The sequence below is a fragment of the Lampetra planeri genome, unplaced genomic scaffold (genome assembly GCF_965212315.1).
Source record: "Lampetra planeri unplaced genomic scaffold, kcLamPlan1.2.h2 scaffold_137, whole genome shotgun sequence".
Lineage (NCBI taxonomy): Eukaryota > Metazoa > Chordata > Hyperoartia > Petromyzontiformes > Petromyzontidae > Lampetra > Lampetra planeri.
The window spans coordinates 127123-148413 of NW_027614088.1; the positions used below are offsets into that span (position 1 = coordinate 127123).

A 21291-nucleotide genomic window follows, 5' to 3' on the forward strand; every position below is an offset into this window, starting at 1 on the left:
CGCTCTGACCCGCCTCCAGCCCTCATCCGCACAGCTCGCCCTCTGATTCGCCAATCCATCGGTCACGTGACAACATCGCGCCACCTTCGTTAAAATGATAAAAAAAAATATTTTTTTTGTTTTTTAAGGGGGGGGGAGGGCGTCCGTCTAATAAAGTGAGGAAACGTTTATACCTCCGAGAGATTAAAACATAAAAAAATTTAACAAAAATTTTCATGTAAAAATATTTTGTATTGATTTTCTGAACTCGCTCCTCCCCCTCTCCCGCTGTGCGCGTTGCGATTGGTCGCGCGCTGTACCACGTGATGCGTCACCTTTTAAAATTAATTTTAAAAAATTACATGTTTATAAGACCAACAAATCATCGTACAATTTTTTTTTCTCTCTCCAGGAAGCGAATTTATCAACAATAATTACATTTATCCACGAATTATTTTTTTTTTAATTAAATTTAATATTTGAACTACCTCCCGCTGTGCGCGTTGCGATTGGTCGAGCGTTGTACCACGTGACGCGTCACCTTTATTTTAACTTTGAACTCCCCCTGTACGCGTTGCGATTGGTCGAGCGGTGTACCACGTGACGCATCACCTTTTAAAACGATTAAAATTAACAGATTTAAAAGTCTGCGAATAAAATAATCGCAGTAGAAGTTGTTTTTTTTTCTTTCAAAGAGCGACTTTATCAACAATAATAAAATTTTACGTCGAATTTTTTTTTGTTAAAATAAATGTTAACTTTGAACTCTCCGCTCTGCGCGTTCCGATTGGTCAAGTGCTGTACCACGTGATGCGTCACCTTTTAAAATTTTCTAAAATGACATGTTTATAAGACCAACAAATCATCGTATAATTTTTTTTTTCTCTCTCCAGGGAGCGAATTTATCAGCAATTATTACATTTATCCACGATTTTTTTTTATAAAATGTAATATTTTAACTCCCTCCCGCGTTGCGATTGGTCAAGCACTGTACCACGTGACGCGTCACCTTTAAACATTAATTTAAAAAAATGACACGTTTATAAGACTAACAAATCATCGTATAATTTTTTTTTCTCTCTCCATGGAGCGATTTTATCAACAATAATTACATTTATCCACGAATTATAATTTTTTTAAAATAAAATTTAATATTTGAACTCCCTCCCGCTGTGCGCGTTCCGATTGGTCGAGGGGGTGGAGTCTGAGGGGGTGGAGCCTAAAGGGGGTGGAGTATGACGCGGTGGGGGGGGAGGGGGCGGTCACCGTCTCGACCAATCAGAGGCCTCCGTGCTTTGTGGCGTCTGAGGTGGGTGGAGCTTAAAGTGGGTGGAGTCTGAGTATGACGCGGTGGTGGGGGAGGGGCCGTGACCGTCTCGACCAATCAGAGGCCTCCGTGCTTTGTGGAGTCTGAGGTGGGTGGAGCTTAAAGTGGGTGGAGTCTGAGTATGACGCGGTGGTGGGGGAGGGGCTGTGACCGTCTCGACCAATCAGAGGGCTCCGTGCTTCGTGGAGTCTGAGGTGGGTGGAGCCTAAAGTGGGTGGAGTCTGAGTATGACGCGGTGGTGGGGGAGGGGCGGTGACCGTCTCGACCAATCAGAGGGATCCGTGCATCGTGGAGTCTGAGGTGGGTGGAGCCTAAAGGGGGTGGAGCCTAAAGTGGGTGGAGTCTGAGTATGACGCGGTGAGGGGGAGGGGCGATGACCGTCTCGACCAATCAGAGGGCTCCGTGCTTCGTTTAAATCGGCCGGTGGCAGTTTAACCGCCTTAGCCGCTGCAAAGAAAACTTTCGCGCCGATCGTGAAACAACAAGCGACAAGGTTTCTTTTCTTCATTTTTCCTCCTCATTTTACGTCGCAATTGACGTGTAGAGCTCGACAAAGAAACAAACAACAACTTGGAAAAATGTTTCGTAAATGTTTTTTCTCCATTGCAATAACATCGCGTCGAATTTCGTAGACCGCATAAGCCGCGCGGGTTAGTGTCGGCGGCGCCGATTGGCCGCGCGGCGGTTGCAAGGCGACGCCCCATTGGTCGGTTCGCCTATGCGCGCTACGGAATGTAACGCGCGCGAGCAGGCGTTAAAAAAATTGTTAAGCGTTTTGTAGCAAATATTGTATTTTAAATGTTCATTATTTGGCTGTCGGGTTTACTACTTTAATGTACCACTTTATATATGTACACTGGTATATATAGAATACAATATATAGTACGTACTAATAGATATACTACTATTTATACTACACTATACACTACACTACTATACACTACGATACACTATAGGCTACACTACCTATACGCTACACTATTATACGCTACTATACACCACCACTACTACACACTACACTACTACACACTACACTACTACACACTACACACTACACTACTATACACTACACTACTATACACTATACACTACTACACTATACACTACTACACTATACACTGTACACTACTACACTATACACTGTACACTACTACACTATACACTGTACACTACTACACACTACTACACTATACACTACTACACTATACACTACACTATACACTGTACACTACTACACTATACACTGTACACTACTACACTATACACTGTACACTACTACACTATACACTACTACACTACTACACTACACTATTACACTATACACTACTACACTATACACTACTACACTATACACTACTACACTATACACTACACTACTACACTACACTATTACACTATACACTACTACACTATACACTACTACACTATACACTACTACACTATACACTACACTATTACACTATACACTACTACACTATACACTACTACACTATACACTACTACACTATACACTACTACACTATACACTACTACACTCTACACTACTACACTCTACACTACTACACTATACACTACTACACTATACACTACTACACTATACACTACACTATACACTACTACACTATACACTACTACACTCTACACTACTACACTATACACTACTACACTATACACTACTACACTATACACTACTACACTATACACTACTACACTATACACTACTACACTCTACACTACTACACTATACACTACTACACTCTACACTACTACACTATACACTACAACACTATACACTACTACACTATACACTACTACACTATACACTGTACACTACTACACTGTACACTGTACACTACTACACTGTACACTGTACACTACTACACTGTACACTATACACTACTACACTACACACTACTACACTATACACTACTACACTATACACTACTATACACTACTATACACCACTACTATACGCTATACACTACACTATACACTACCACTACTATACACTATACACTACTACACTATACACTACCACTACTATATACACTACTATACACCACTATACGCTACACTACACTACTATACACTACACTATACACTACTACACTATACACTACTACACTATACACTACTACACTATACACTACTACACTATACACTACTACACTATACACTACTACACTATACACTACTACACTATACACTACTACACTATACACTAGTACACTCTACACTAGTACACTCTACACTAGTACACTCTACACTAGTACACTCTACACTAGTACACTCTACACTAGTACACTCTACACTAGTACACTCTACACTAGTACACTCTACACTAGTACACTCTACACTAGTACACTCTACACTAGTACACTACTACACTAGTACACTACTACACTGTACACTACTATACACTATACACTACACTATACACTACCACTACTACACTATACACTACCACTACTATATACACTACTATACACTACACTATACACTACTACACTACCATATATTAAGTATCATTCTGCCCCTCTCTGTCTCTCTCGTTTTGAATGTTAGAAAGCGAGTCGGAGAAAGAGAGAGAGACCGGACGAGACAGAGAGAAGGAGTTGGTGGTGGTGAGGAGTTGTTGGTGGTGAGGAGGAGTTGTTGGTGGTGAGGAGTTGTTGGTGGTGAGGAGTTGTTGGTGGTGAGGAGTTGTTGGTGGTGAGGAGTTGTTGGTGGTGAGGAGTTGTTGGTGGTGAGGAGTTGTTGGTGGTGAGGAGTTGTTGGTGGTGAGGAGTTGTTGGTGGTGAGGAGTTGTTGGTGGTGAGGAGTTGTTGGTGGTGAGGAGTTGTTGGTGGTGAGGAGTTGTTGGTGGTGAGGAGTTGTTGGTGGTGAGGAGTTGTTGGTGGTGAGGAGTTGTTGGTGGTGAGGAGTTGTTGGTGGTGAGGAGTTGGTGGTGGTGAGGAGTTGTTGGTGGTGAGGAGTTGTTGGTGGTGAGGAGTTGTTGGTGGTGAGGAGTTGGTGGTGGTGAGGAGTTGTTGGTGGTGAGGAGTTGTTGGTGGTGAGGAGTTGTTGGTGGTGAGGAGTTGTTGGTGGTGAGGAGGAGTTGGTGGTGGTGAGGAGTTGGTGGTGGTGAGGAGTTGGTGGTGGTGAGGAGTTGTTGGTGGTGAGGAGGAGTTGGTGGTGGTGAGGAGTTGGTGGTGAGGAGGAGTTGGTGGTGGTGAGGAGTTGTTGGTGGTGAGGAGTTGTTGGTAGTGAGGAGTTGTTGGTGGTGAGGAGTTGTTGGTGGTGAGGAGTTGTTGGTGGTGAGGAGTTGTTGGTGGTGAGGAGTTGTTGGTGGTGAGGAGTTGGTGGTGAGGAGGAGTTGGTGGTGGTGAGGAGTTGTTGGTGGTGAGGAGGAGTTGGTGGTGGTGAGGAGTTGGTGGTGGTGAGGAGTTGGTGGTGAGGAGGAGTTGGTGGTGAGGAGGAGTTGGTGGTGGTGAGGAGTTGGTGGTGGTGAGGAGTTGTTGGTGGTGAGTTGTTGGTGTTGAGGAGGAGTTGTTGGTGGTGGTGAGGAGTTGTTGGTGGTGAGGAGTTGGTGTTGGTGGTGAGGAGTTGGTGTTGTTGGTGGTGGTGAGGAGTTGTTGGTGTTGAGGAGGAGTTGTTGGTGTTGGTGTTGAGGAGTTGTTGGTGGTGGTGAGGAGTTGTTGGTGGTGAGGAGTTGTTGGTGTTGAGGAGGAGTTGTTGGTGGTGGTGGTGAGGAGTTGTTGGTGGTGAGGAGTTGTTGGTGGTGAGGAGGATGTCTTCGCGAAGGCTACGGAGACCGCTACCAGCTCTGCGTCTGCTGGTGAAGCAGGAATGTGAAAACCTCGACCTGCCGCTCACCGGCAAAGCGAGAGTCTCCGTTGGGCACAGGGCGACAGGTGAGTGGGTGCATCAGCCGGTCGGTCAGTCGTATGGCGGTTGTTGTTGTTGTTGTTTGTGTGTGTGTGTGTGTCTCTGTGTGTGTGTGTCTCTCTGTGTGTGTGTGTGTGTCTAAGTGTGTGTGTGTGTGTGTCTAAGTGTGTATGTGTGTGCGTGTCTAAGTGTGTGTGTCTGTGCGTGTGTGTGTGTGTCTAAGTGTGTGTGTGTCTATGTGTGTCTCTGTCTGCATGTGTCTCTGTGTCTCTGCGTGTGTGTCTCTCTGTGTGTGTGCCTGCGTGTGTGTCTCTGTCTCTGCGTGTGTGTCTCTGTGTGTGTGTCTGCCTGTGTGTCTCTCTGCCTGTGTGTCTCTCTGCCTGCGTGTGTGTCTGCGTGTGTGTGTGTGTGTCTGCGTGTGTGTCTCTGCGTGTGTCTCTGTGTGTGTGTGTGTGTCTGCGTGTGTGTCTGCGTGTGTGTCTGCGTGTGTGTCTGCGTGTGTGTCTCTGCGTGTGTCTCTGTGTGTGTGTGTGTGTGTCTGTGCGCGTGTCTCTGCGTGCGTGTCTCTACATGTGCGTCTCTCTACGTGTGTGTCTCTGTCTCTCTGCGTGCGTGTCTCTGCGTGTCTCTGCGTGTCTCTGCGTGTGTCTCAGGGCTGTCTGTGAACAGCAACTGCTGCCCCGCTTCGGCCGGCCCGGTGAATCGCCGAGCCCTGGTGGACGCCAACCGGAAAGACGCCGCTCCCGGCAAAGTCTCCGTCGGCAGCGGCAAGGCCCACGGAGATGGTGGTGGTGACGGCGGTGGTGGTGGTGGTGGTTGCGGTGGTGGTGGTGGTGGGGCCATCATCGGCAAGATGGTGACGGCAGTCACCGGGGCGGTTGACGGAGGGTCGGCATCGCAAGCAAAGGTGAGGTGGTGATGGTGGTGGTGGTGATTGTGGTGATGGTGGTGGTGGTGATTGTGGTGATGATGGTGGTGGTGGTGGTGGTAGTGGCGATGGCGGTGGTGGATGTGGTGGTGGTGGTGGCGATGATGTGGTGGTGGTGGTGATGGTGGCGATGATGGTGATGATGTGGTGGTGGTGGTGGTGATGGTGGCGATGATGGCGATGTGGTGGTGATGTGGTGGTGGTGGTGATGGTGGCGGTGGTGGTGATGATGTGGTGGTGGTGGTGATGGTGGCTGATGGCGATGGTGGCGATGATGTGGTGGTGGCGATGATATGGTGGGGATGGTGGCGGTGATGTGGTGATGGTGATGGTGATGTGGTGGTGATGGTGATGTGGTGGTGATGATGATGTGGTGATTTGATGATGATGGGGGAGGAATTGATGAGGATGATTGTGAGCCACAGAGTCACTCTCTGTCTCACTCTGTCTCTCTGTGTGTCTGTGTCTCTCTGTGACTCTCTCTGTGACTCTCTCTGTGACTCTCTCTGTGTCTCACTCTGTCTCTCTGTGTCTCACTCTGTCTCTCTGTGACGGTGTGTCTGTGTCTCTCTGTGACGGTGTGTCTGTGTCTCTCTGTGACTGTGTCTCTCTCTCTGTGTGTGTCTCTCTCTGTGTGACTCTCTCTGTGTCTCTCTGTGTCTCTCTCTGTGTCTCTCTGTGTCTCTCTGTGTCTCTCTCTGTGTCTCTCTCTGTGTCTCTCTCTGTGTCTCTCTCTGTGTCTCTCTCTGTGTCTCTCTCTGTGTCTCTCTCTGTGTCTCTCTCTGTGTCTCTCTGTGTCTCTCTCTGTGTCTCTCTCTGTGTCTCTCTCTGTGTCTCTCTCTGTGTCTCTCTCTGTGACTCTCTGTGTCTCTCTCTGTGTCTCTCTCTGTGTCTCTCTGTGACTCTCTGTGTCTCTCTGTGTCTCTCTCTGTGTCTCTCTCTGTGACTCTCTGTGACTCTCTGTGTCTGTCTCTCTGTGTCTCTCTCTGTCTCTCTCTGTGTCTCTCTGTGTCTCTCTGTGTCTCTCTGTGTCTCTCTGTGTCTCTCTCTGTGTCTCTCTCTGTGACTCTCTGTGACTCTCTGTGTCTGTCTCTGTGTGTCTCTCTGTGTCTCTTTGTGTCTCTCTCTGTGTCTCTCTGTGTCTCTCTCTGTGTCTCTCTGTGTCTCTCTCTGTCTCTCTCTGTGTCTCTCTGTGTCTCTCTGTGTCTCTCTCTGTGTCTCTCTCTGTGTCTCTCTCTGTGTCTCTCTCTGTGTCTCTCTCTGTGTCTCTCTGTGTCTCTCTCTGTGTCTCTCTCTGTGTCTCTCTCTGTGTCTCTCTCTCTGTGTCTCTCTCTCTGTGTCTCTCTCTGTGTCTCTCTCTGTGTCTCTCTCTGTGTCTCTCTCTGTGTCTCTCTCTGTGTCTCTCTCTGTGTCTCTCTCTGTGTCTCTCTCTGTGTCTCTCTCTGTGTCTCTCTCTGTGTCTCTCTCTGTGTCTCTCTCTGTGTCTCTCTCTGTGTCTCTCTCTGTGTCTCTCTCTGTGTCTCTCTCTGTGTCTCTCTGTGTCTCTCTCTGTGTCTCTCTCTGTGTCTCTCTCTGTGTCTCTCTCTGTGTCTCTCTCTGTGTCTCTCTCTGTGTCTCTCTCTGTGTCTCTCTGTGTCTCTCTGTGACTCTCTGTGTCTGTCTCTCTGTGTGACTCTTCCAGCCCCGTGTGGAGCCACCACCTCCAGTGGAACTTGCTGAGAAGGATTTCCCCGACATAGAAACAATGTTAGCCTGGAGCCCTCTTGGTGAGCACGCTCGCCCACACGCTCGCCCGCACGCTCGCCCACACGCTCACCCACATGCTCACCCGCTCACTCACCCAACAACAACAACCGCCATTCGCCACTAAGTGGCGGTGACGTCACCACGACGCTTGTGCCAGGCCAAGTGCACCTTGAGGCCACGTGAAGTGTCGAACGCCCGCTGGCAGGAGGTCACGGGGCAGACCCAGCAGGTGCCACGGGTCGACTGGCCGAGATAACCGAGATGACTTACTCACCCACTCACTCACCTACTCACCCACTCACCCACCCACTCACCCACCCACTCACCCACCCACTTACCCACTCACTCACCTACTCACCCACCCACTCACCCACCCACTCGCCAACTCACCCAACCCACATACCCAAACTGATGCCCACGTGCTCACAACAACAACGGCCATTCTCCACTCGGTGGCGGTGACGTCACCACGGCGCTTGTGCCAGGCCATGTGCACCTTGAGGCTGCCACGTGAAGTGTCGAACGCCCGCTGGCAGGAGGTCACGGGGCAGACCCAGCAGGTGCCACGGGTTGTACTGCTGTGCCAGGCTAGGTGCATGAGGAGGAGGTCACGGGGCAGACCCAGCAGGTGCCATGGGTTGACTGCTGTGCCAGGCTAGGTGCATGAGGAGGTCACGTGGCAGACCCAGCAGGTGCCATGGGTTGTACTGCTGTGCCAGGCTAGGTGCATGAGGAGGAGGTCACGGGGCAGACCCAGCAGGTGCCATGGGTTGACTGCTGTGCCAGGCTAGGTGCATGAGGAGGTCACGTGGCAGACCCAGCAGGTGCCATGGGTTGTACTGCTGTGCCAGGCTAGGTGCATGAGGAGGAGGTCACGGGGCAGACCCAGCAGGTGCCATGGGTTGTACTGCTGTGCCAGGCTAGGTACATGAGGAGGAGGTCACGGGGCAGACCCTGCAGGTGCCATGGGTTGTACTGCTGTGCCAGGCTAGGTGCATGAGGAGGTCACGTGGCAGACCCAGCAGGTGCCATGGGTTGTACTGCTGTGCCAGGCTAGGTGCATGAGGAGGAGGTCACGTGACAGACCCAGCAGGTGCCATGGGTTGTACTGCTGTGCCAGGCTAGGTGCATGAGGAGGAGGTCACGTGACAGACCCAGCAGGTGCCATGGGTTGTACTGCTGTGCCAGGCTAGGTGCATGAGGAGGAGGTCACGGGGCAGACCCAGCAGGTGCCATGGGTTGTACTGCTGTGCCAGGCTAGGTGCATGAGGAGGAGGTCACGGGGCAGACCCAGCAGGTGCCACGGGTCGACTGACCGAGATGACCGAGGTGACTGGCTGATGCACCACCTGTGCCCCCTACTGTGCCAACTTGCTGCGCTTTAGCCACCCGGCGCTCCGCTCGTTGTTGTGAGCGTCGCTCCTCCGCCCTCCGTTGTTGTTGGAGGGCGACTGCCTCCAACTGCCCAGTAGCCTCACTGTGCACCTAGCCTGGCACTGCCCAGTAGCGTCCTTCACGAGCCTCCTCCACAGAGGCCGATCTTGACACCGCTGGTACCAGTCATCGGCAAGTCCACTCAGCTCCACGTCCTCCTGTACCACATCTCTTCTCTAGCCCATGTCACTCACCCACTCACTCACCCAGTTACCCACCCACTCACACACTCACCCAGTCACCCACTCACTCACTTACACACCCACCCACTCACCCACTCGCTCACACACTCACTCACTCACACACCCACCCACCAATCACTCCATCTCTTCTCTAGCCCGTGCCGCGCCCGTTTAGCCCCCTCGATCCGGCCGAACAAAAGCTGTTGAGGCATGCGGTGGCTGGGCATGCGGGCTACATGACCCAGCCAACGCAGCCTTGCCTGCCGGAGGAGCTCACTGATGGGACTTTGTCCAGATCTTTCAAGGATTTGTGAGCTCCTCTCACACACACACACACACTCGCACACCACCAGTAGACCAGGTGAGGTAGTCAACATCTCCCCCACGCCTACCCTGTCTGGATCACGAATCGAACCCACGACCTCCTGCGTACCAGGCGAGGTAGTCCACATCTCCCCCACGTCTACCTTGTCTGACTCACGAATCGAACACACGACCTCCTGCGTACCAGGCGAGGTAGTCAACATCTCTCAGGGTCTAGGATCGAACCCACGACCTCCTGCGTACCAGGCGAGGTAGTCAACATCTCCCCCAGGTCTACCCTGACCCCTCTCTCTCCCCTCTCTCTCCCCAGACGACGACTGCTGGCTGGGAGTGCCTGAGGAGCATTCCCTCGGCCGCCTTTGTCTCTCCGGGCTGGGCAAGCCGGCGGGGATTACTCAGGCCGCTCACGGCAACAACCGGCACAACAACAACAACCACAACAACAACCGCCACAACAACAGTGACAGCCACCGGGCGGACCGCACCGCCACCACCTTCTACTCCACCTTCTACTCCACCTCCGACTCCACCTCCGACTCCTTCTGCCTTGGCGATCGCTGGTTCGGTGAGTCTGAGACGTAGCGCGGGGAGAAGATGGGTGGGTGGGGAGAAGGGGGGGGGTGGGGTGTGTGGTTGTTGGTGGTGTGCGGTGGGTGGGGTGGGTGGGGAGAAGGGGGGGGTGGGTGGGGTGTGTGGTTGTGGGTGGTAGTGTTGGTGTGTGGGTGGGGTGTGTGGTGTGTGGGTGGGGTGTGTGGGTGGGTGGGGTGTGTGGTTGTGGTTGTGGGTGGTAGTGTTGGTGTGTGGGTGGGTGGGTGGGTGTGGTGTGTGGGTGGGTGGGGTGTGTGGTGGGTGGGTGGGGTGTGTGGTGGGTGGGTGGGGTGTGTGGTGGGTGGGTGGGGTGTGTGGTGGGTGGGTGGGGTGTGTGGTGGGTGGGTGGGGTGTGTGGTGGGTGGGTGGGGTGTGTGGTGGGTGGGGTGTGTGGTGTGTGGGGTGTGTGGTGTGTGGGTGGTGGGTGGGTGGGGTGTGTGGGTGGGGTGTGTGGGGTGGGTGGGGTGTGTGGGTGGGTGGGGTGTGTGTGTGGGTGGGGTGTGTGGGTGGGTGGGGTGTGTGGGTGGGTGGGGGTGTGTGGTGTGTGGGTGGGTGGGTGGTAGTGTTGGTGGGTGGGTGGGTGGGGTGGGTGGGGTGTGTGGGTGGGTGGGGTGTGTGGGTGGGTGGGGTGGGTGGGGTGTGTGGGTGGGTGGGTGGGGTGTGTGGTAGTGTGTGGGTGTGTGGTAGGGTGGGTGGGGTGTGTGGGTGGGGTGTGGGGGTGTGTGGGTGGGGTGTGTGGGTGTGTGGGTGGGGTGTGTGGGTGTGTGGGTGGGGTGTGTGGGTGGGTGGGTGGGGTGGGTGGGGTGTGTGGTTGTGGTTGTGGGTGGTAGTGTTGGTGTGTGGGTGTGTGGGTGGGTGGGGTGTGTGGGTGGGGTGTGGTTGTGGTTGTGGGTGGTAGTGTTGGTGGGTGGGGTGGGTGGGGTGTGTGGGTGGGGGGGGTGGGGTGGTGGGTAGTGTTGGTGGTGTTGGTGTGGGTGGGTGGGGGGGGTGGGGTGGTGGGTAGTGTTGGTGGGTGGGTGGGGAGAAGGGGTGGGTGGTGTGTGTGGGGAGAAGTGGTGGTGGTGGTGTTGGTGGGGGTGGGTGGTGTGGATGGGTGGGGAGAAGGGGTGGGTGGGTGGGGTTGGTGGGGTGGGTGGTGTGGGTGGGTGTGTGGTGGGTGGTGTTGGTGGTGGGTGGGGTGGGGTGGTGTGGGGTGGTGGGTAGTGTTGGTGGGTGGGTGGGGAGAAGGGGTGGGTGTGTGTCACTGTCTGTCTCTGTGTGTGTGTGTGTCTCACTGTCAGTGTCACTGTGTGTGTCACTGTCTGTGTCAGTGTCACTGTGTGTGTCTCACTGTCTGTCAGTGTCACTGTGTGTGTCTCACTGTCTGTGTCAGTGTCACTGTGTGTGTCTCACTGTCTGTGTCAGTGTCACTGTGTGTGTCTCACTGTCTGTGTCAGTGTCACTGTGTGTGTCTCACTGTCTGTGTCAGTGTCACTGTGTGTGTCTCACTGTCTGTCACTGTCTCTCCCCCCCCCCCCCAGACTCTGACCTGTGGCTTCCCTCCCTGGACGTGCCCAGCCCTCCATCGCCTCCACTCCCTCTGCTCCCTCCTCCCCCGTCTCCTTGATCCCTCACCCCTCACCCCTCACCCCCCCCGGCTTTTAAACCTCCCCCCCCCCACCCCCTCCTCCTCTGTCACCTCCTCCACCTCCTCCGCTGAGCGTTGAGGAGTTTTTTTCCCAATCGGATGTCCACGTTATTTTATTCTCAGATTCCTCCACCTCCACCACCATCTTCACCATCATCTCCATTACCTCCACCACCAACCCATCTCCACCACCATCTTCACCATCATCTCCACCACCCTCTCCACCACCCTCTCCACCACCCTCTTCACCACCATCTCCACCACCACCACCAACCCCTCCACCACCATCTCCACCACCACCACCAACCCATCTCCACCACCACCACCAACCCATCTCCACCACCACCACCAACCCATCTCCACCACCACCACCAACCCATCTCCACCACCACCACCAACCCATCTCCACCACCACCACCAACCCATCTCCACCACCACCACCAACCCATCTCCACCACCACCACCAACCCATCTCCACCACCACCACCAACCCATCTCCACCACCACCACCAACCCATCTCCACCACCACCACCAACCCATCTCCACCACCACCACCAACCCATCTCCACCACCACCACCAACCCATCTCCACCACCACCACCAACCCATCTCCACCACCACCACCAACCCATCTCCACCACCACCACCACCAACCCATCTCCACCACCACCACCACCAACCCATCTCCACCACCACCACCACCAACCCATCTCCACCACCACCACCACCAACCCATCTCCACCACCACCACCACCAACCCATCTCCACCACCACCACCACCAACCCATCTCCACCACCACCACCACCAACCCATCTCCACCACCACCGCCAACCCATCTCCACCACCACCGCCAACCCATCTCCACCACCACCGCCAACCCATCTCCACCACCACCGCCAACCCATCTCCACCACCACCGCCAACCCATCTCATCCTCCTGCCGGCGTGTCGAGACGTGGAGCCCGCTCCGGTGATCCCCGTTTGTTTTTGTTCGAAAATAAAAATAAAGTTCCATCGCGAAGTCCCCTCCTCGCTGTGTCCCTGTGTGCCTGTAGCCACTGGTGGCTGAGGGAGATGTTGACTACCTCGGCTCCGTCAACAGGAGGTCATGGGTTCAATCACTGACACCACAGTGGCTAGGGGAGATGTTGACTGCCTCGCCTGGTCTACAGGAGGTCGTGGGTTCAATCACTGACACCATAGTGGCTAGGAGATGTTGACTGCCTCACCTGGTCTACAGGAGGTCGTGGGTTCAATCACTGACACCATAGTGGCTAGCAGATGTTGACTGCCTCGCCTGGTCTACAGGAGGTCGTGGGTTCAATCACTGACACCATAGTGGCTAGCAGATGTTGACTGCCTCGCCTGGTCTACAGGAGGTCGTGGGTTCAATCACTGACACCATAGTGGCTAGCAGATGTTGACTGCCTCGCCTGGTCTACAGGAGGTCGTGGGTTCAATCACTGACACCATAGTGGCTAGGAGATGTTGACTGCCTCGCCTGGTCTACAGGAGGTCGTGGGTTCAATCACTGACACCATAGTGGCTAGCAGATGTTGACTGCCTCGCCTGGTCTACAGGAGGTCGTGGGTCAATCACTGACACCATAGTGGCTAGGAGATGTTGACTGCCTCACCTGGTCTACAGGAGGTCGTGGGTTCAATCACTGACACCATAGTGGCTAGGAGATGTTGACTGCCTCACCTGGTCTACAGGAGGTCGTGGGTTCAATCACTGACACCAGTGGCTAGGAGATGTTGACCGCCTCGCCTGGTCTACAGGAGGTCGTGGGTTCAATCACTGACACCATAGTGGCTAGGAGATGTTGACTGCCTCGCCTGGTCTACAGGAGGTCGTGGGTTCAATCACTGACACCAGTGGCTAGGAGATGTTGACCGCCTCGCCTGGTCTACAGGAGGTCGTGGGTTCAATCACTGACACCATAGTGGCTAGGAGATGTTGACCGCCTCGCCTGGTCTACAGGAGGTCGTGGGTTCAATCACTGACACCATAGTGGCTAGGAGATGTTGACTGCCTCGCCTGGTCTACAGGAGGTCGTGGGTTCAATCACTGACACCACAGTGGCTAGGAGATGTTGACCGCCTCGCCTGGTCTACAGGAGGTCGTGGGTTCAATCACTGACACCATAGTGGCTAGGAGATGTTGACCGCCTCGCCTGGTCTACAGGAGGTCATGGGTTCAATCACTGACACCATAGTGGCTAGGAGATGTTGACTGCCTCGCCTGGTCTACAGGAGGTCGTGGGTTCAATCACTGACACCATAGTGGCTAGGAGATGTTGACTGCCTCGCCTGGTCTACAGGATGTCATGGGTTCAATCACTGACACCACAGTGGCTAGGAGATGTTGACTGCCTCGCCTTGTCTACAGGAGGTCGTGGGTTCAATCACTGACACCACAGTGGCTAGGAGATGTTGACTGCCTCGCCTGGTCTACAGGAGGTCATGGGTTCAATCACTGACACCACAGTGGCTAGGAGATGTTGACCGCCTCACCTGGTCTACAGGAGGTCATGGGTTCAATCACTCACACCACAGTGGCTAGGAGATGTTGACCGCCTCGCCTGGTCTACAGGAGGTCGTGGTAGATGTTGTTGACTACCTCTGTGTAGAGGTGTTACGGAGGGCAAACAAACACACCGGGCGTGGTTTTGCCCGTGCGCCGAGAGGCACTTGCATCCACGTCCGCACCGTTGAGCCTGGGGGGCGCTGGGATACCCCACGGCTCCATCCCTCAGTGGGGGAGTTGCTATACAAGGCGGTGAGCCGGAGAGCTCGGGGTTCAGTGTTCAGCCTTAACCAGCGAAGCAAGAAGACCGGCTAGATAGGCCCTGGGACTCCCCTGGATCGCTGTCCTTCTCAGGAGCGACCAGGGCGAGCCAGTGGCGTGGCCCCGAGAGCCCAGAGCCGGTGCTCTTGTGAGAGCCGGTGCTCTTGTGAGAGCCGGTGCTCTTGTGAGAGCCGGTGCTCTTGTGAGAGCCGGTGCTCTTGTGAGAGCCGGTGCTCTTGTGAGGGCCGGTGCTCTTGTGAGGGCCGGTGCTCTTGTGAGGGCCGGTGCTCTTGTGAGAGCCGGTGCTCTTGTGAGAGCCGGTGCTCTTGTGAGAGCCGGTGCTCTTGTGAGAGCCGGTGCTCTTGTGAGGGCCGGTGCTCTTGTGAGGGCCGGTGCTCTTGTGAGAGCCGGTGCTCTTGTGAGGGCCGGTGCTCTTGTGAGGGCCGGTGCTCTTGTGAGAGCCGGTGCTCTTGTGAGAGCCGATGATGTTGTGAGAGCCGGTGCTCTTGTGAGAGCCGGTCTGGGGACTCGGGGTGCCGTGATCCCAGCTTGACCAGAGCTGGGTTAGCTAGCCTCCCCTAGCCTCGTAGTGGAGGACCTGGGAGTAGGCTAGCCGTGACATAGATTGTGTGATCTCCCTGTTAGACGGGTGAAGGGGCCGATACCCCCTTCGAGTGTCGTACATCTCGGCCTGTTACGTACTTTGTGGTTAATAAATAAGTGTGCCTCCAACTATGTCGTCCAAGTCTCCTGGAACCTACTACACCTGTAGCCACTGGTGGCTGGGGGAGATGTTGACTACCTCGCCTGGTCTACAGGAGGTCCTGGTGGATGTTGTTGACTACCTCGCCTGGTCTACAGGAGGTCGTGGTGGATGTTGACCACCTCGCCTGGTCTACAGGAGGTCCTGGTGGATGTTGTTGACTACCTCGCCTGGTCTACAGGAGGTCGTGGTGGATATTGACCACCTCGCCTGGTCTACAGGAGGTCGTGGTAGACGTTGACCACCTCGCCTGGTCTACAGGAGGTCGTGGTAGATGTTGACCACCTCGCCTGGTCTGCAGGAGGTCGTGGTAGATGTTGACCACCTCGCCTGGTCTACAGGAGGTCCTGATGGATGTTGTTGACTACCTCACCTGATCTACAGGAGGTCGTGGTAGACGTTGACCACCTCGCCTGGTCTACAGGAGGTCGTGGTAGATGTTGACCACCTCGCCTGGTCTACAGGAGTTCGTGGTAGATGTTGACCACCTCGCCTGGTCTACAGGAGGTCGTGGTAGATGTTGACCACCTCGCCTGGTCTACAGGAGGTCGTGGTAGATGTTGACCACCTCGCCTGGTCTACAGGAGGTCGTGGTAGATGTTGACCACCTTGCCTGGTCTACAGGAGGTCGTGGTACACGTTGACCACCTCGCCTGGTCTACAGGAGGTCGTGGTAGACGTTGACCACCTCGCCTGGTCTACATGAGGTCCTGGTGGATGTTGTTGACTACCTGCCCTGGTCTACAGGAGGTCGTGGTAGATGTTGACCACCTCGCCTGGTCTACAGGAGGTCGTGGTTGATGTTGACCACCTCGCTTGGTCTACAGGAGGTCGTGGTAGATGTTGACCACCTCGCCTGATCTACAAGAGGTCGTGGTAGATGTTGACCACCTCGCCTGGTCTACAGGAGGTCGTGGTAGATGTTGTTGACCACCTCGCCTGGTCTACAGGAGGTCGTGGTAGATGTTGACCACCTCGCCTGGTCTACAGGAGGTCGTGGTAGATGTTGACCACCTCGCCTGGTCTACAGGAGGTCCTGATGGATGTTGTTGACTACCTCACCTGATCTACAGGAGGTCGTGGTAGACGTTGACCACCTCGCCTGGTCTACAGGAGGTCGTGGTAGATGTTGACCACCTCGCCTGGTCTACAGGAGGTCGTGGTAGATGTTGACCACCTCGCCTGGTCTACAGGAGGTCGTGGTAGATGTTGACCACCTCGCCTGGTCTACAGGAGGTCGTGGAAGATGTTGACCACCTCGCCTGGTCTACAGGAGGTCGTGGTAGATGTTGACCACCTTGCCTGGTCTACAGGAGGTCGTGGTACACGTTGACCACCTCGCCTGGTCTACAGGAGGTCGTGGTAGACGTTGACCACCTCGCCTGGTCTACAGGAGGTCCTGGTGGATGTTGTTGACTACCTGCCCTGGTCTACAGGAGGTCGTGGTAGATGTTGACCACCTCGCCTGGTCTACAGGAGGTCGTGGTTGATGTTGACCACCTCGCTTGGTCTACAGGAGGTCCTGGTGGATGTTGTTGACCACCTCGCCTGGTCTACAGGAGGTCGTGGTAGATGTTGACCACCTCGCCTGGTCTACAGGAGGTCGTGGTAGATGTTGTTGACCACCTCGCCTGGTCTACAGGAGGTCGTGGTAGATGTTGACCACCTCGCCTGGTCTACAGGAGGTCGTGGTAGATGTTGACCACCTCGCCTGGTCTACAGGAGGTCGTGGTAGACGTTGACCACCTCGCCTGGTCTACATGAGGTCGTGGTAGATGTTGACCACCTCGCCTGGTCTACAGGAGGTCGTGGTAGACGTTGACCACCTCGCCTGGTCTACAGAAGGTCCTGGTGGATGTTGTTGACTACCTGCCCTGGTCTACAGGAGGTCATGGTAGATGTTGACTACCTCGCCTGGTCTACAGAAGGTCGTGGTAGATGTTGACCACCTCGCCTGGTCTACAGGAGGTCCTGGTGGATGTTGTTGACTACCTCGCCTGGTCTACAGGAGATCGTGGTAGATGTTGACCACCTCGCCTGGTCTACAGGAGGTCGTGGTAGATGTTGACCACCTCGCCTGGTCTACAGGAGGTCGTGGTAGATGTTGACCACCTCGCCTGGTCTACAGGAGGTCGTGGTAGATGTTGACCACCTCGCCTGGTCTACAGGAGGTCGTGGTGGATGTTGTTGACTACCTCGCCTGGTCTACAGGAGGTCGTGGTTGATGTTGACCACCTCGCCTGGTCTACAGGAGGTCGTGGTAGATGTTGTTGACCACCTCGCCTGGTCTACAGGAGGTTGTGGTAGATGTTGACCACCTCGCCTGGTCTACAGGAGGTCGTGGTAGACGTTGACCACCTCGCCTGGTCTACAGGAGGTCGTGGTAGATGTTGACTACCTGCCCTGGTCTACAGGAGGTCGTGGTAGACGTTGACCACCTCGCCTGGTCTACAGGAGGTCCTGGTGGATGTTGTTGACTACCTGCCCTGGTCTACAGGAGGTCGTGGTAGATGTTGACCACCTCACCTGGTCTACAGGAGGTCCTGATGGATGTTGTTGACTACCTCACCTGATCTACAGGAGGTCGTGGTAGACGTTGACCACCTCGCCTGATCTACAGGAGGTCGTGGTAGATGTTGACCACCTCGCCTGGTCTACAGGAGGTCGTGGTAGACGTTGACCACCTCGCCTGGTCTACAGGAGGTCGTGGTAGACGTTGACCACCTCGCCTGGTCTACAGGAGGTCGTGGTAGATGTTGACCACCTCGCCTGATCTACAGGAGGTCGTGGTAGACGTTGACCACCTCGCCTGGTCTACAGAAGGTCCTGGTGGATGTTGTTGACTACCTGCCCTGGTCTACAGGAGGTCATGGTAGATGTTGACTACCTCGCCTGGTCTACAGAAGGTCGTGGTAGATGTTGACCACCTCGCCTGGTCTACAGGAGGTCCTGGTGGATGTTGTTGACTACCTCGCCTGGTCTACAGGAGATCGTGGTAGATGTTGACCACCTCGCCTGGTCTACAGGAGGTCGTGGTAGATGTTGACCTACCTCGCCTGGTCTACAGGAGCTCGTGGTAGATGTTGACCACCTCGCCTGGTCTACAGGAGGTCGTGGTAGATGTTGACCACCTCGCCTGGTCTACAGGAGGTCGTGGTAGACGTTGACCACCTCGCCTGGTCTACAGGAGGTCGTGGTAGATGTTGACCACCTCGCCTGGTCTACAGGAGGTCGTGGTAGATGTTGACCACCTCGCCTGGTCTACAGGAGGTCGTGGTAGATGTTGACCACCTCGCCTGGTCTACAGGAGGTCGTGGTAGACGTTGACCACCTCGCCTGGTCTACAGGAGGTCGTGGTAGATGTTGACCACCTCGCCTGGTCTACAGGAGGTCGTGGTAGACGTTGACCACCTCGCCTGGTCTACAGGAGGTCGTGGTAGATGTTGTTGACCACCTCGCCTGGTCTACAGGAGGTCGTGGTAGACGTTGACCACCTCGCCTGGTCTACAAATCTCTTGCACAGACAAAGATCCCCCGTGTAGCCTCTAGCAGAGCAGTAGGGGCAAGTGTTGTTAGTAGCGATTAGCAGAAGCAGCGCCTAAACACACTGACACACTCGCACTCACCCACACACCAACTTACTCACCAACTCACTCACCCACACACCAACTCACCCACTTACTCACCCACCCACGCTCACTCATCCACACACTAACCAACTCACTCACCCACTCACTCACCCACTCACTCACCCACACACTCACCCACTCACTCACCCACCCACTCACTCACCCACCCACCCACACACCAACTCACCCACTCACCCACCCACTCACTCACCCACCCACCCACACACCAACTCACCCACTCACCCACCCACGCTCGCTCATCCACACACTCACTCACACACCAACTCACCCACTCACCCACTCACTCACCAATTCACTCTGCCACTCACCCACTCACTCACCCACTCACTCACCCACTCACTGCCAGTCCACCTCACCGCTATGGTGGTGATAATGGTGATGATGGTGGTGGTGATGGTGATGGTGGTGATGATGATGATGGTGGTGGTGATGATGGTGGTGATGATGGTGGTGATGATGGTGGTGGTGATGGTGATGGTGGTGGTGATGGTGGTGGTGATGGTGGTGGTGGTGATGGTGGTGGTGATGGTGGTGGTTATGGTGATGATGGTGGTGGTGATGATGGTGATGATGATGGTGATGATGGTGATGGTGGTGATGGTGATGATGATGGTGGTGGTGGTGATGGTGGTGATGATGGTGGTGGTGATGATGATGGTGATGGTGGTGATGGTGATGGTGGTGGTGGTGGTGATGGTGATGGTGGTGATGGTGGTGATGGTGGTGGTGATGATGATGATGGTGATGATGGTGGTGATGGTGGTGATGGTGGTGGTGATGGTGGTGATGATGATGGTGGTGATGGTGGTGATGATGGTGGTGGTGATGATGGTGGTGGTGATGGTGGTGATGGTGGTGATGGTGATGGTGATGATGATGGTGGTGATGATGGTGGTGGTGATGGTGGTGATGGTGGTGATGATGGTGGTGATGGTGATGATGATGGTGGTGGTGATGGTGGTGATGATGCTGATGGTGATGGTGGTGATGGTGATGGTGGTGGTGGTGGTGATGGTGATGATGGTGATGATGATGGTGATGATGGTGGTGATGGTGGTGATGATGGTGGTGGTGATGATGATGATGGTGGTGGTGGTGATGATGATGGTGGTGGTGATGATGGTGGTGATGATGGTGGTGATGATGGTGATGATGATGGTGATGATGGTGATGATGGTGGTGATGATGATGGTGGTGGTGGTGGTGATGGTGGTGATGATGATGGTGATGATGGTGATGGTGGTGGTGGTGATGGTGGTGATGATGATGGTGATGATGGTGGTGATGATGGTGGTGGTGATGGTGGTGATGATGGTGGTGATGGTGGTGATGATGGTGATGATGGTGGTGATGATGGTGGTGGTGATGGTGGTGATGGTGGTGATGATGGTGGTGATGATGGTGGTGGTGATGATGGTGGTGATGATGGTGGTGGTGGTGATGGTGGTGATGATGGTGATGATGGTGGTGGTGATGGTGGTGATGATGGTGATGATGGTGGTGATGGTGGTGGTGATGATGGTGGTGGTGGTGATGGTGGTGGTGGTGATGGTGGTGATGGTGGTGATGATGGTGATGGTGGTGATGGTGGTGATGGTGGTGGTGATGATGGTGGTGGTGATGGTGGTGGTGATGATGGTGGTGGTGGTGGTGATGGTGGTGGTGATGATGGTGGTGGTGGTGATGGTGGTGGTGGTGATGGTGGTGGTGGTGATGATGGTGGTGGTGATGATGGTGATGGTGGTGATGGTGGTGGTGATGATGGTGGTGGTGATGGTGGTGGTGATGATGATGATGGTGGTGATGATGATGGTGGTGGTGATGGTGGTGATGATGGTGGTGATGATGGTGATGATGGTGGTGATGATGGTGGTGATGGTGGTGGTGATGATGGTGGTGGTGGTGGTGATGGTGGTGGTGATGATGGTGGTGGTGGTGATGGTGGTGGTGGTGATGGTGGTGGTGGTGATGATGGTGGTGGTGATGATGGTGATGGTGGTGATGGTGGTGGTGATGATGGTGGTGGTGATGGTGGTGGTGATGATGATGATGGTGGTGATGATGATGGTGGTGGTGATGGTGGT

General features: G+C 54.4%; 1 protein-coding gene and 2 long non-coding RNA genes across 3 annotated transcripts; 2 read left to right on the forward strand and 1 right to left on the reverse strand.

The window, feature by feature from the left end:
* The first annotated feature begins 1655 nt into the window (after positions 1-1655).
* LOC144739219 (uncharacterized) lies at positions 1656-4951 on the forward strand. Its single transcript, XR_013589384.1, has 4 exons — positions 1656-1799; positions 3872-4667; positions 4716-4738; positions 4801-4951. It is a non-coding gene; the product is annotated as an uncharacterized LOC144739219 (long non-coding RNA).
* On the reverse strand, positions 2755-3205 carry LOC144739216 (uncharacterized). Its single transcript, XR_013589380.1, has 2 exons — positions 3026-3205; positions 2755-2862 (listed from the first exon to the last, which is right to left on the reverse strand). It is a non-coding gene; the product is annotated as an uncharacterized LOC144739216 (long non-coding RNA).
* An 11-nt stretch (positions 4952-4962) lies between the features above and the next one.
* LOC144739218 (uncharacterized) lies at positions 4963-13025 on the forward strand. The gene is made up of 6 exons (XM_078622189.1): positions 4963-4967; positions 5045-5199; positions 5827-6080; positions 7783-7867; positions 10098-10352; positions 11896-13025. The coding sequence occupies exons 2-6, from the start codon at positions 5076-5078 to the stop codon at positions 11979-11981; spliced, it is 804 nt and encodes a 267-aa protein (XP_078478315.1). The 5' UTR covers positions 4963-4967; positions 5045-5075; the 3' UTR covers positions 11982-13025.
* The last annotated feature ends 8266 nt before the right edge of the window (positions 13026-21291 follow it).

What these genes read in the sequence shown, in the direction of transcription:
- LOC144739218 (XM_078622189.1), top strand. Translation starts at nt 5,076, where the DNA reads ATGTCTTCGCGAAGGCTACGGAGACCGCTACCAGCTCTGCGTCTGCTG. An exon ending in CGTTGGGCACAGGGCGACAG is followed by an intron (nt 5,200 to 5,826) that starts GTGAGTGGGTGC and finishes CGTGTGTCTCAG; the next exon opens with GGCTGTCTGTGAACAGCAAC. An exon ending in GGTCGGCATCGCAAGCAAAG is followed by an intron (nt 6,081 to 7,782) that starts GTGAGGTGGTGA and finishes TGACTCTTCCAG; the next exon opens with CCCCGTGTGGAGCCACCACC.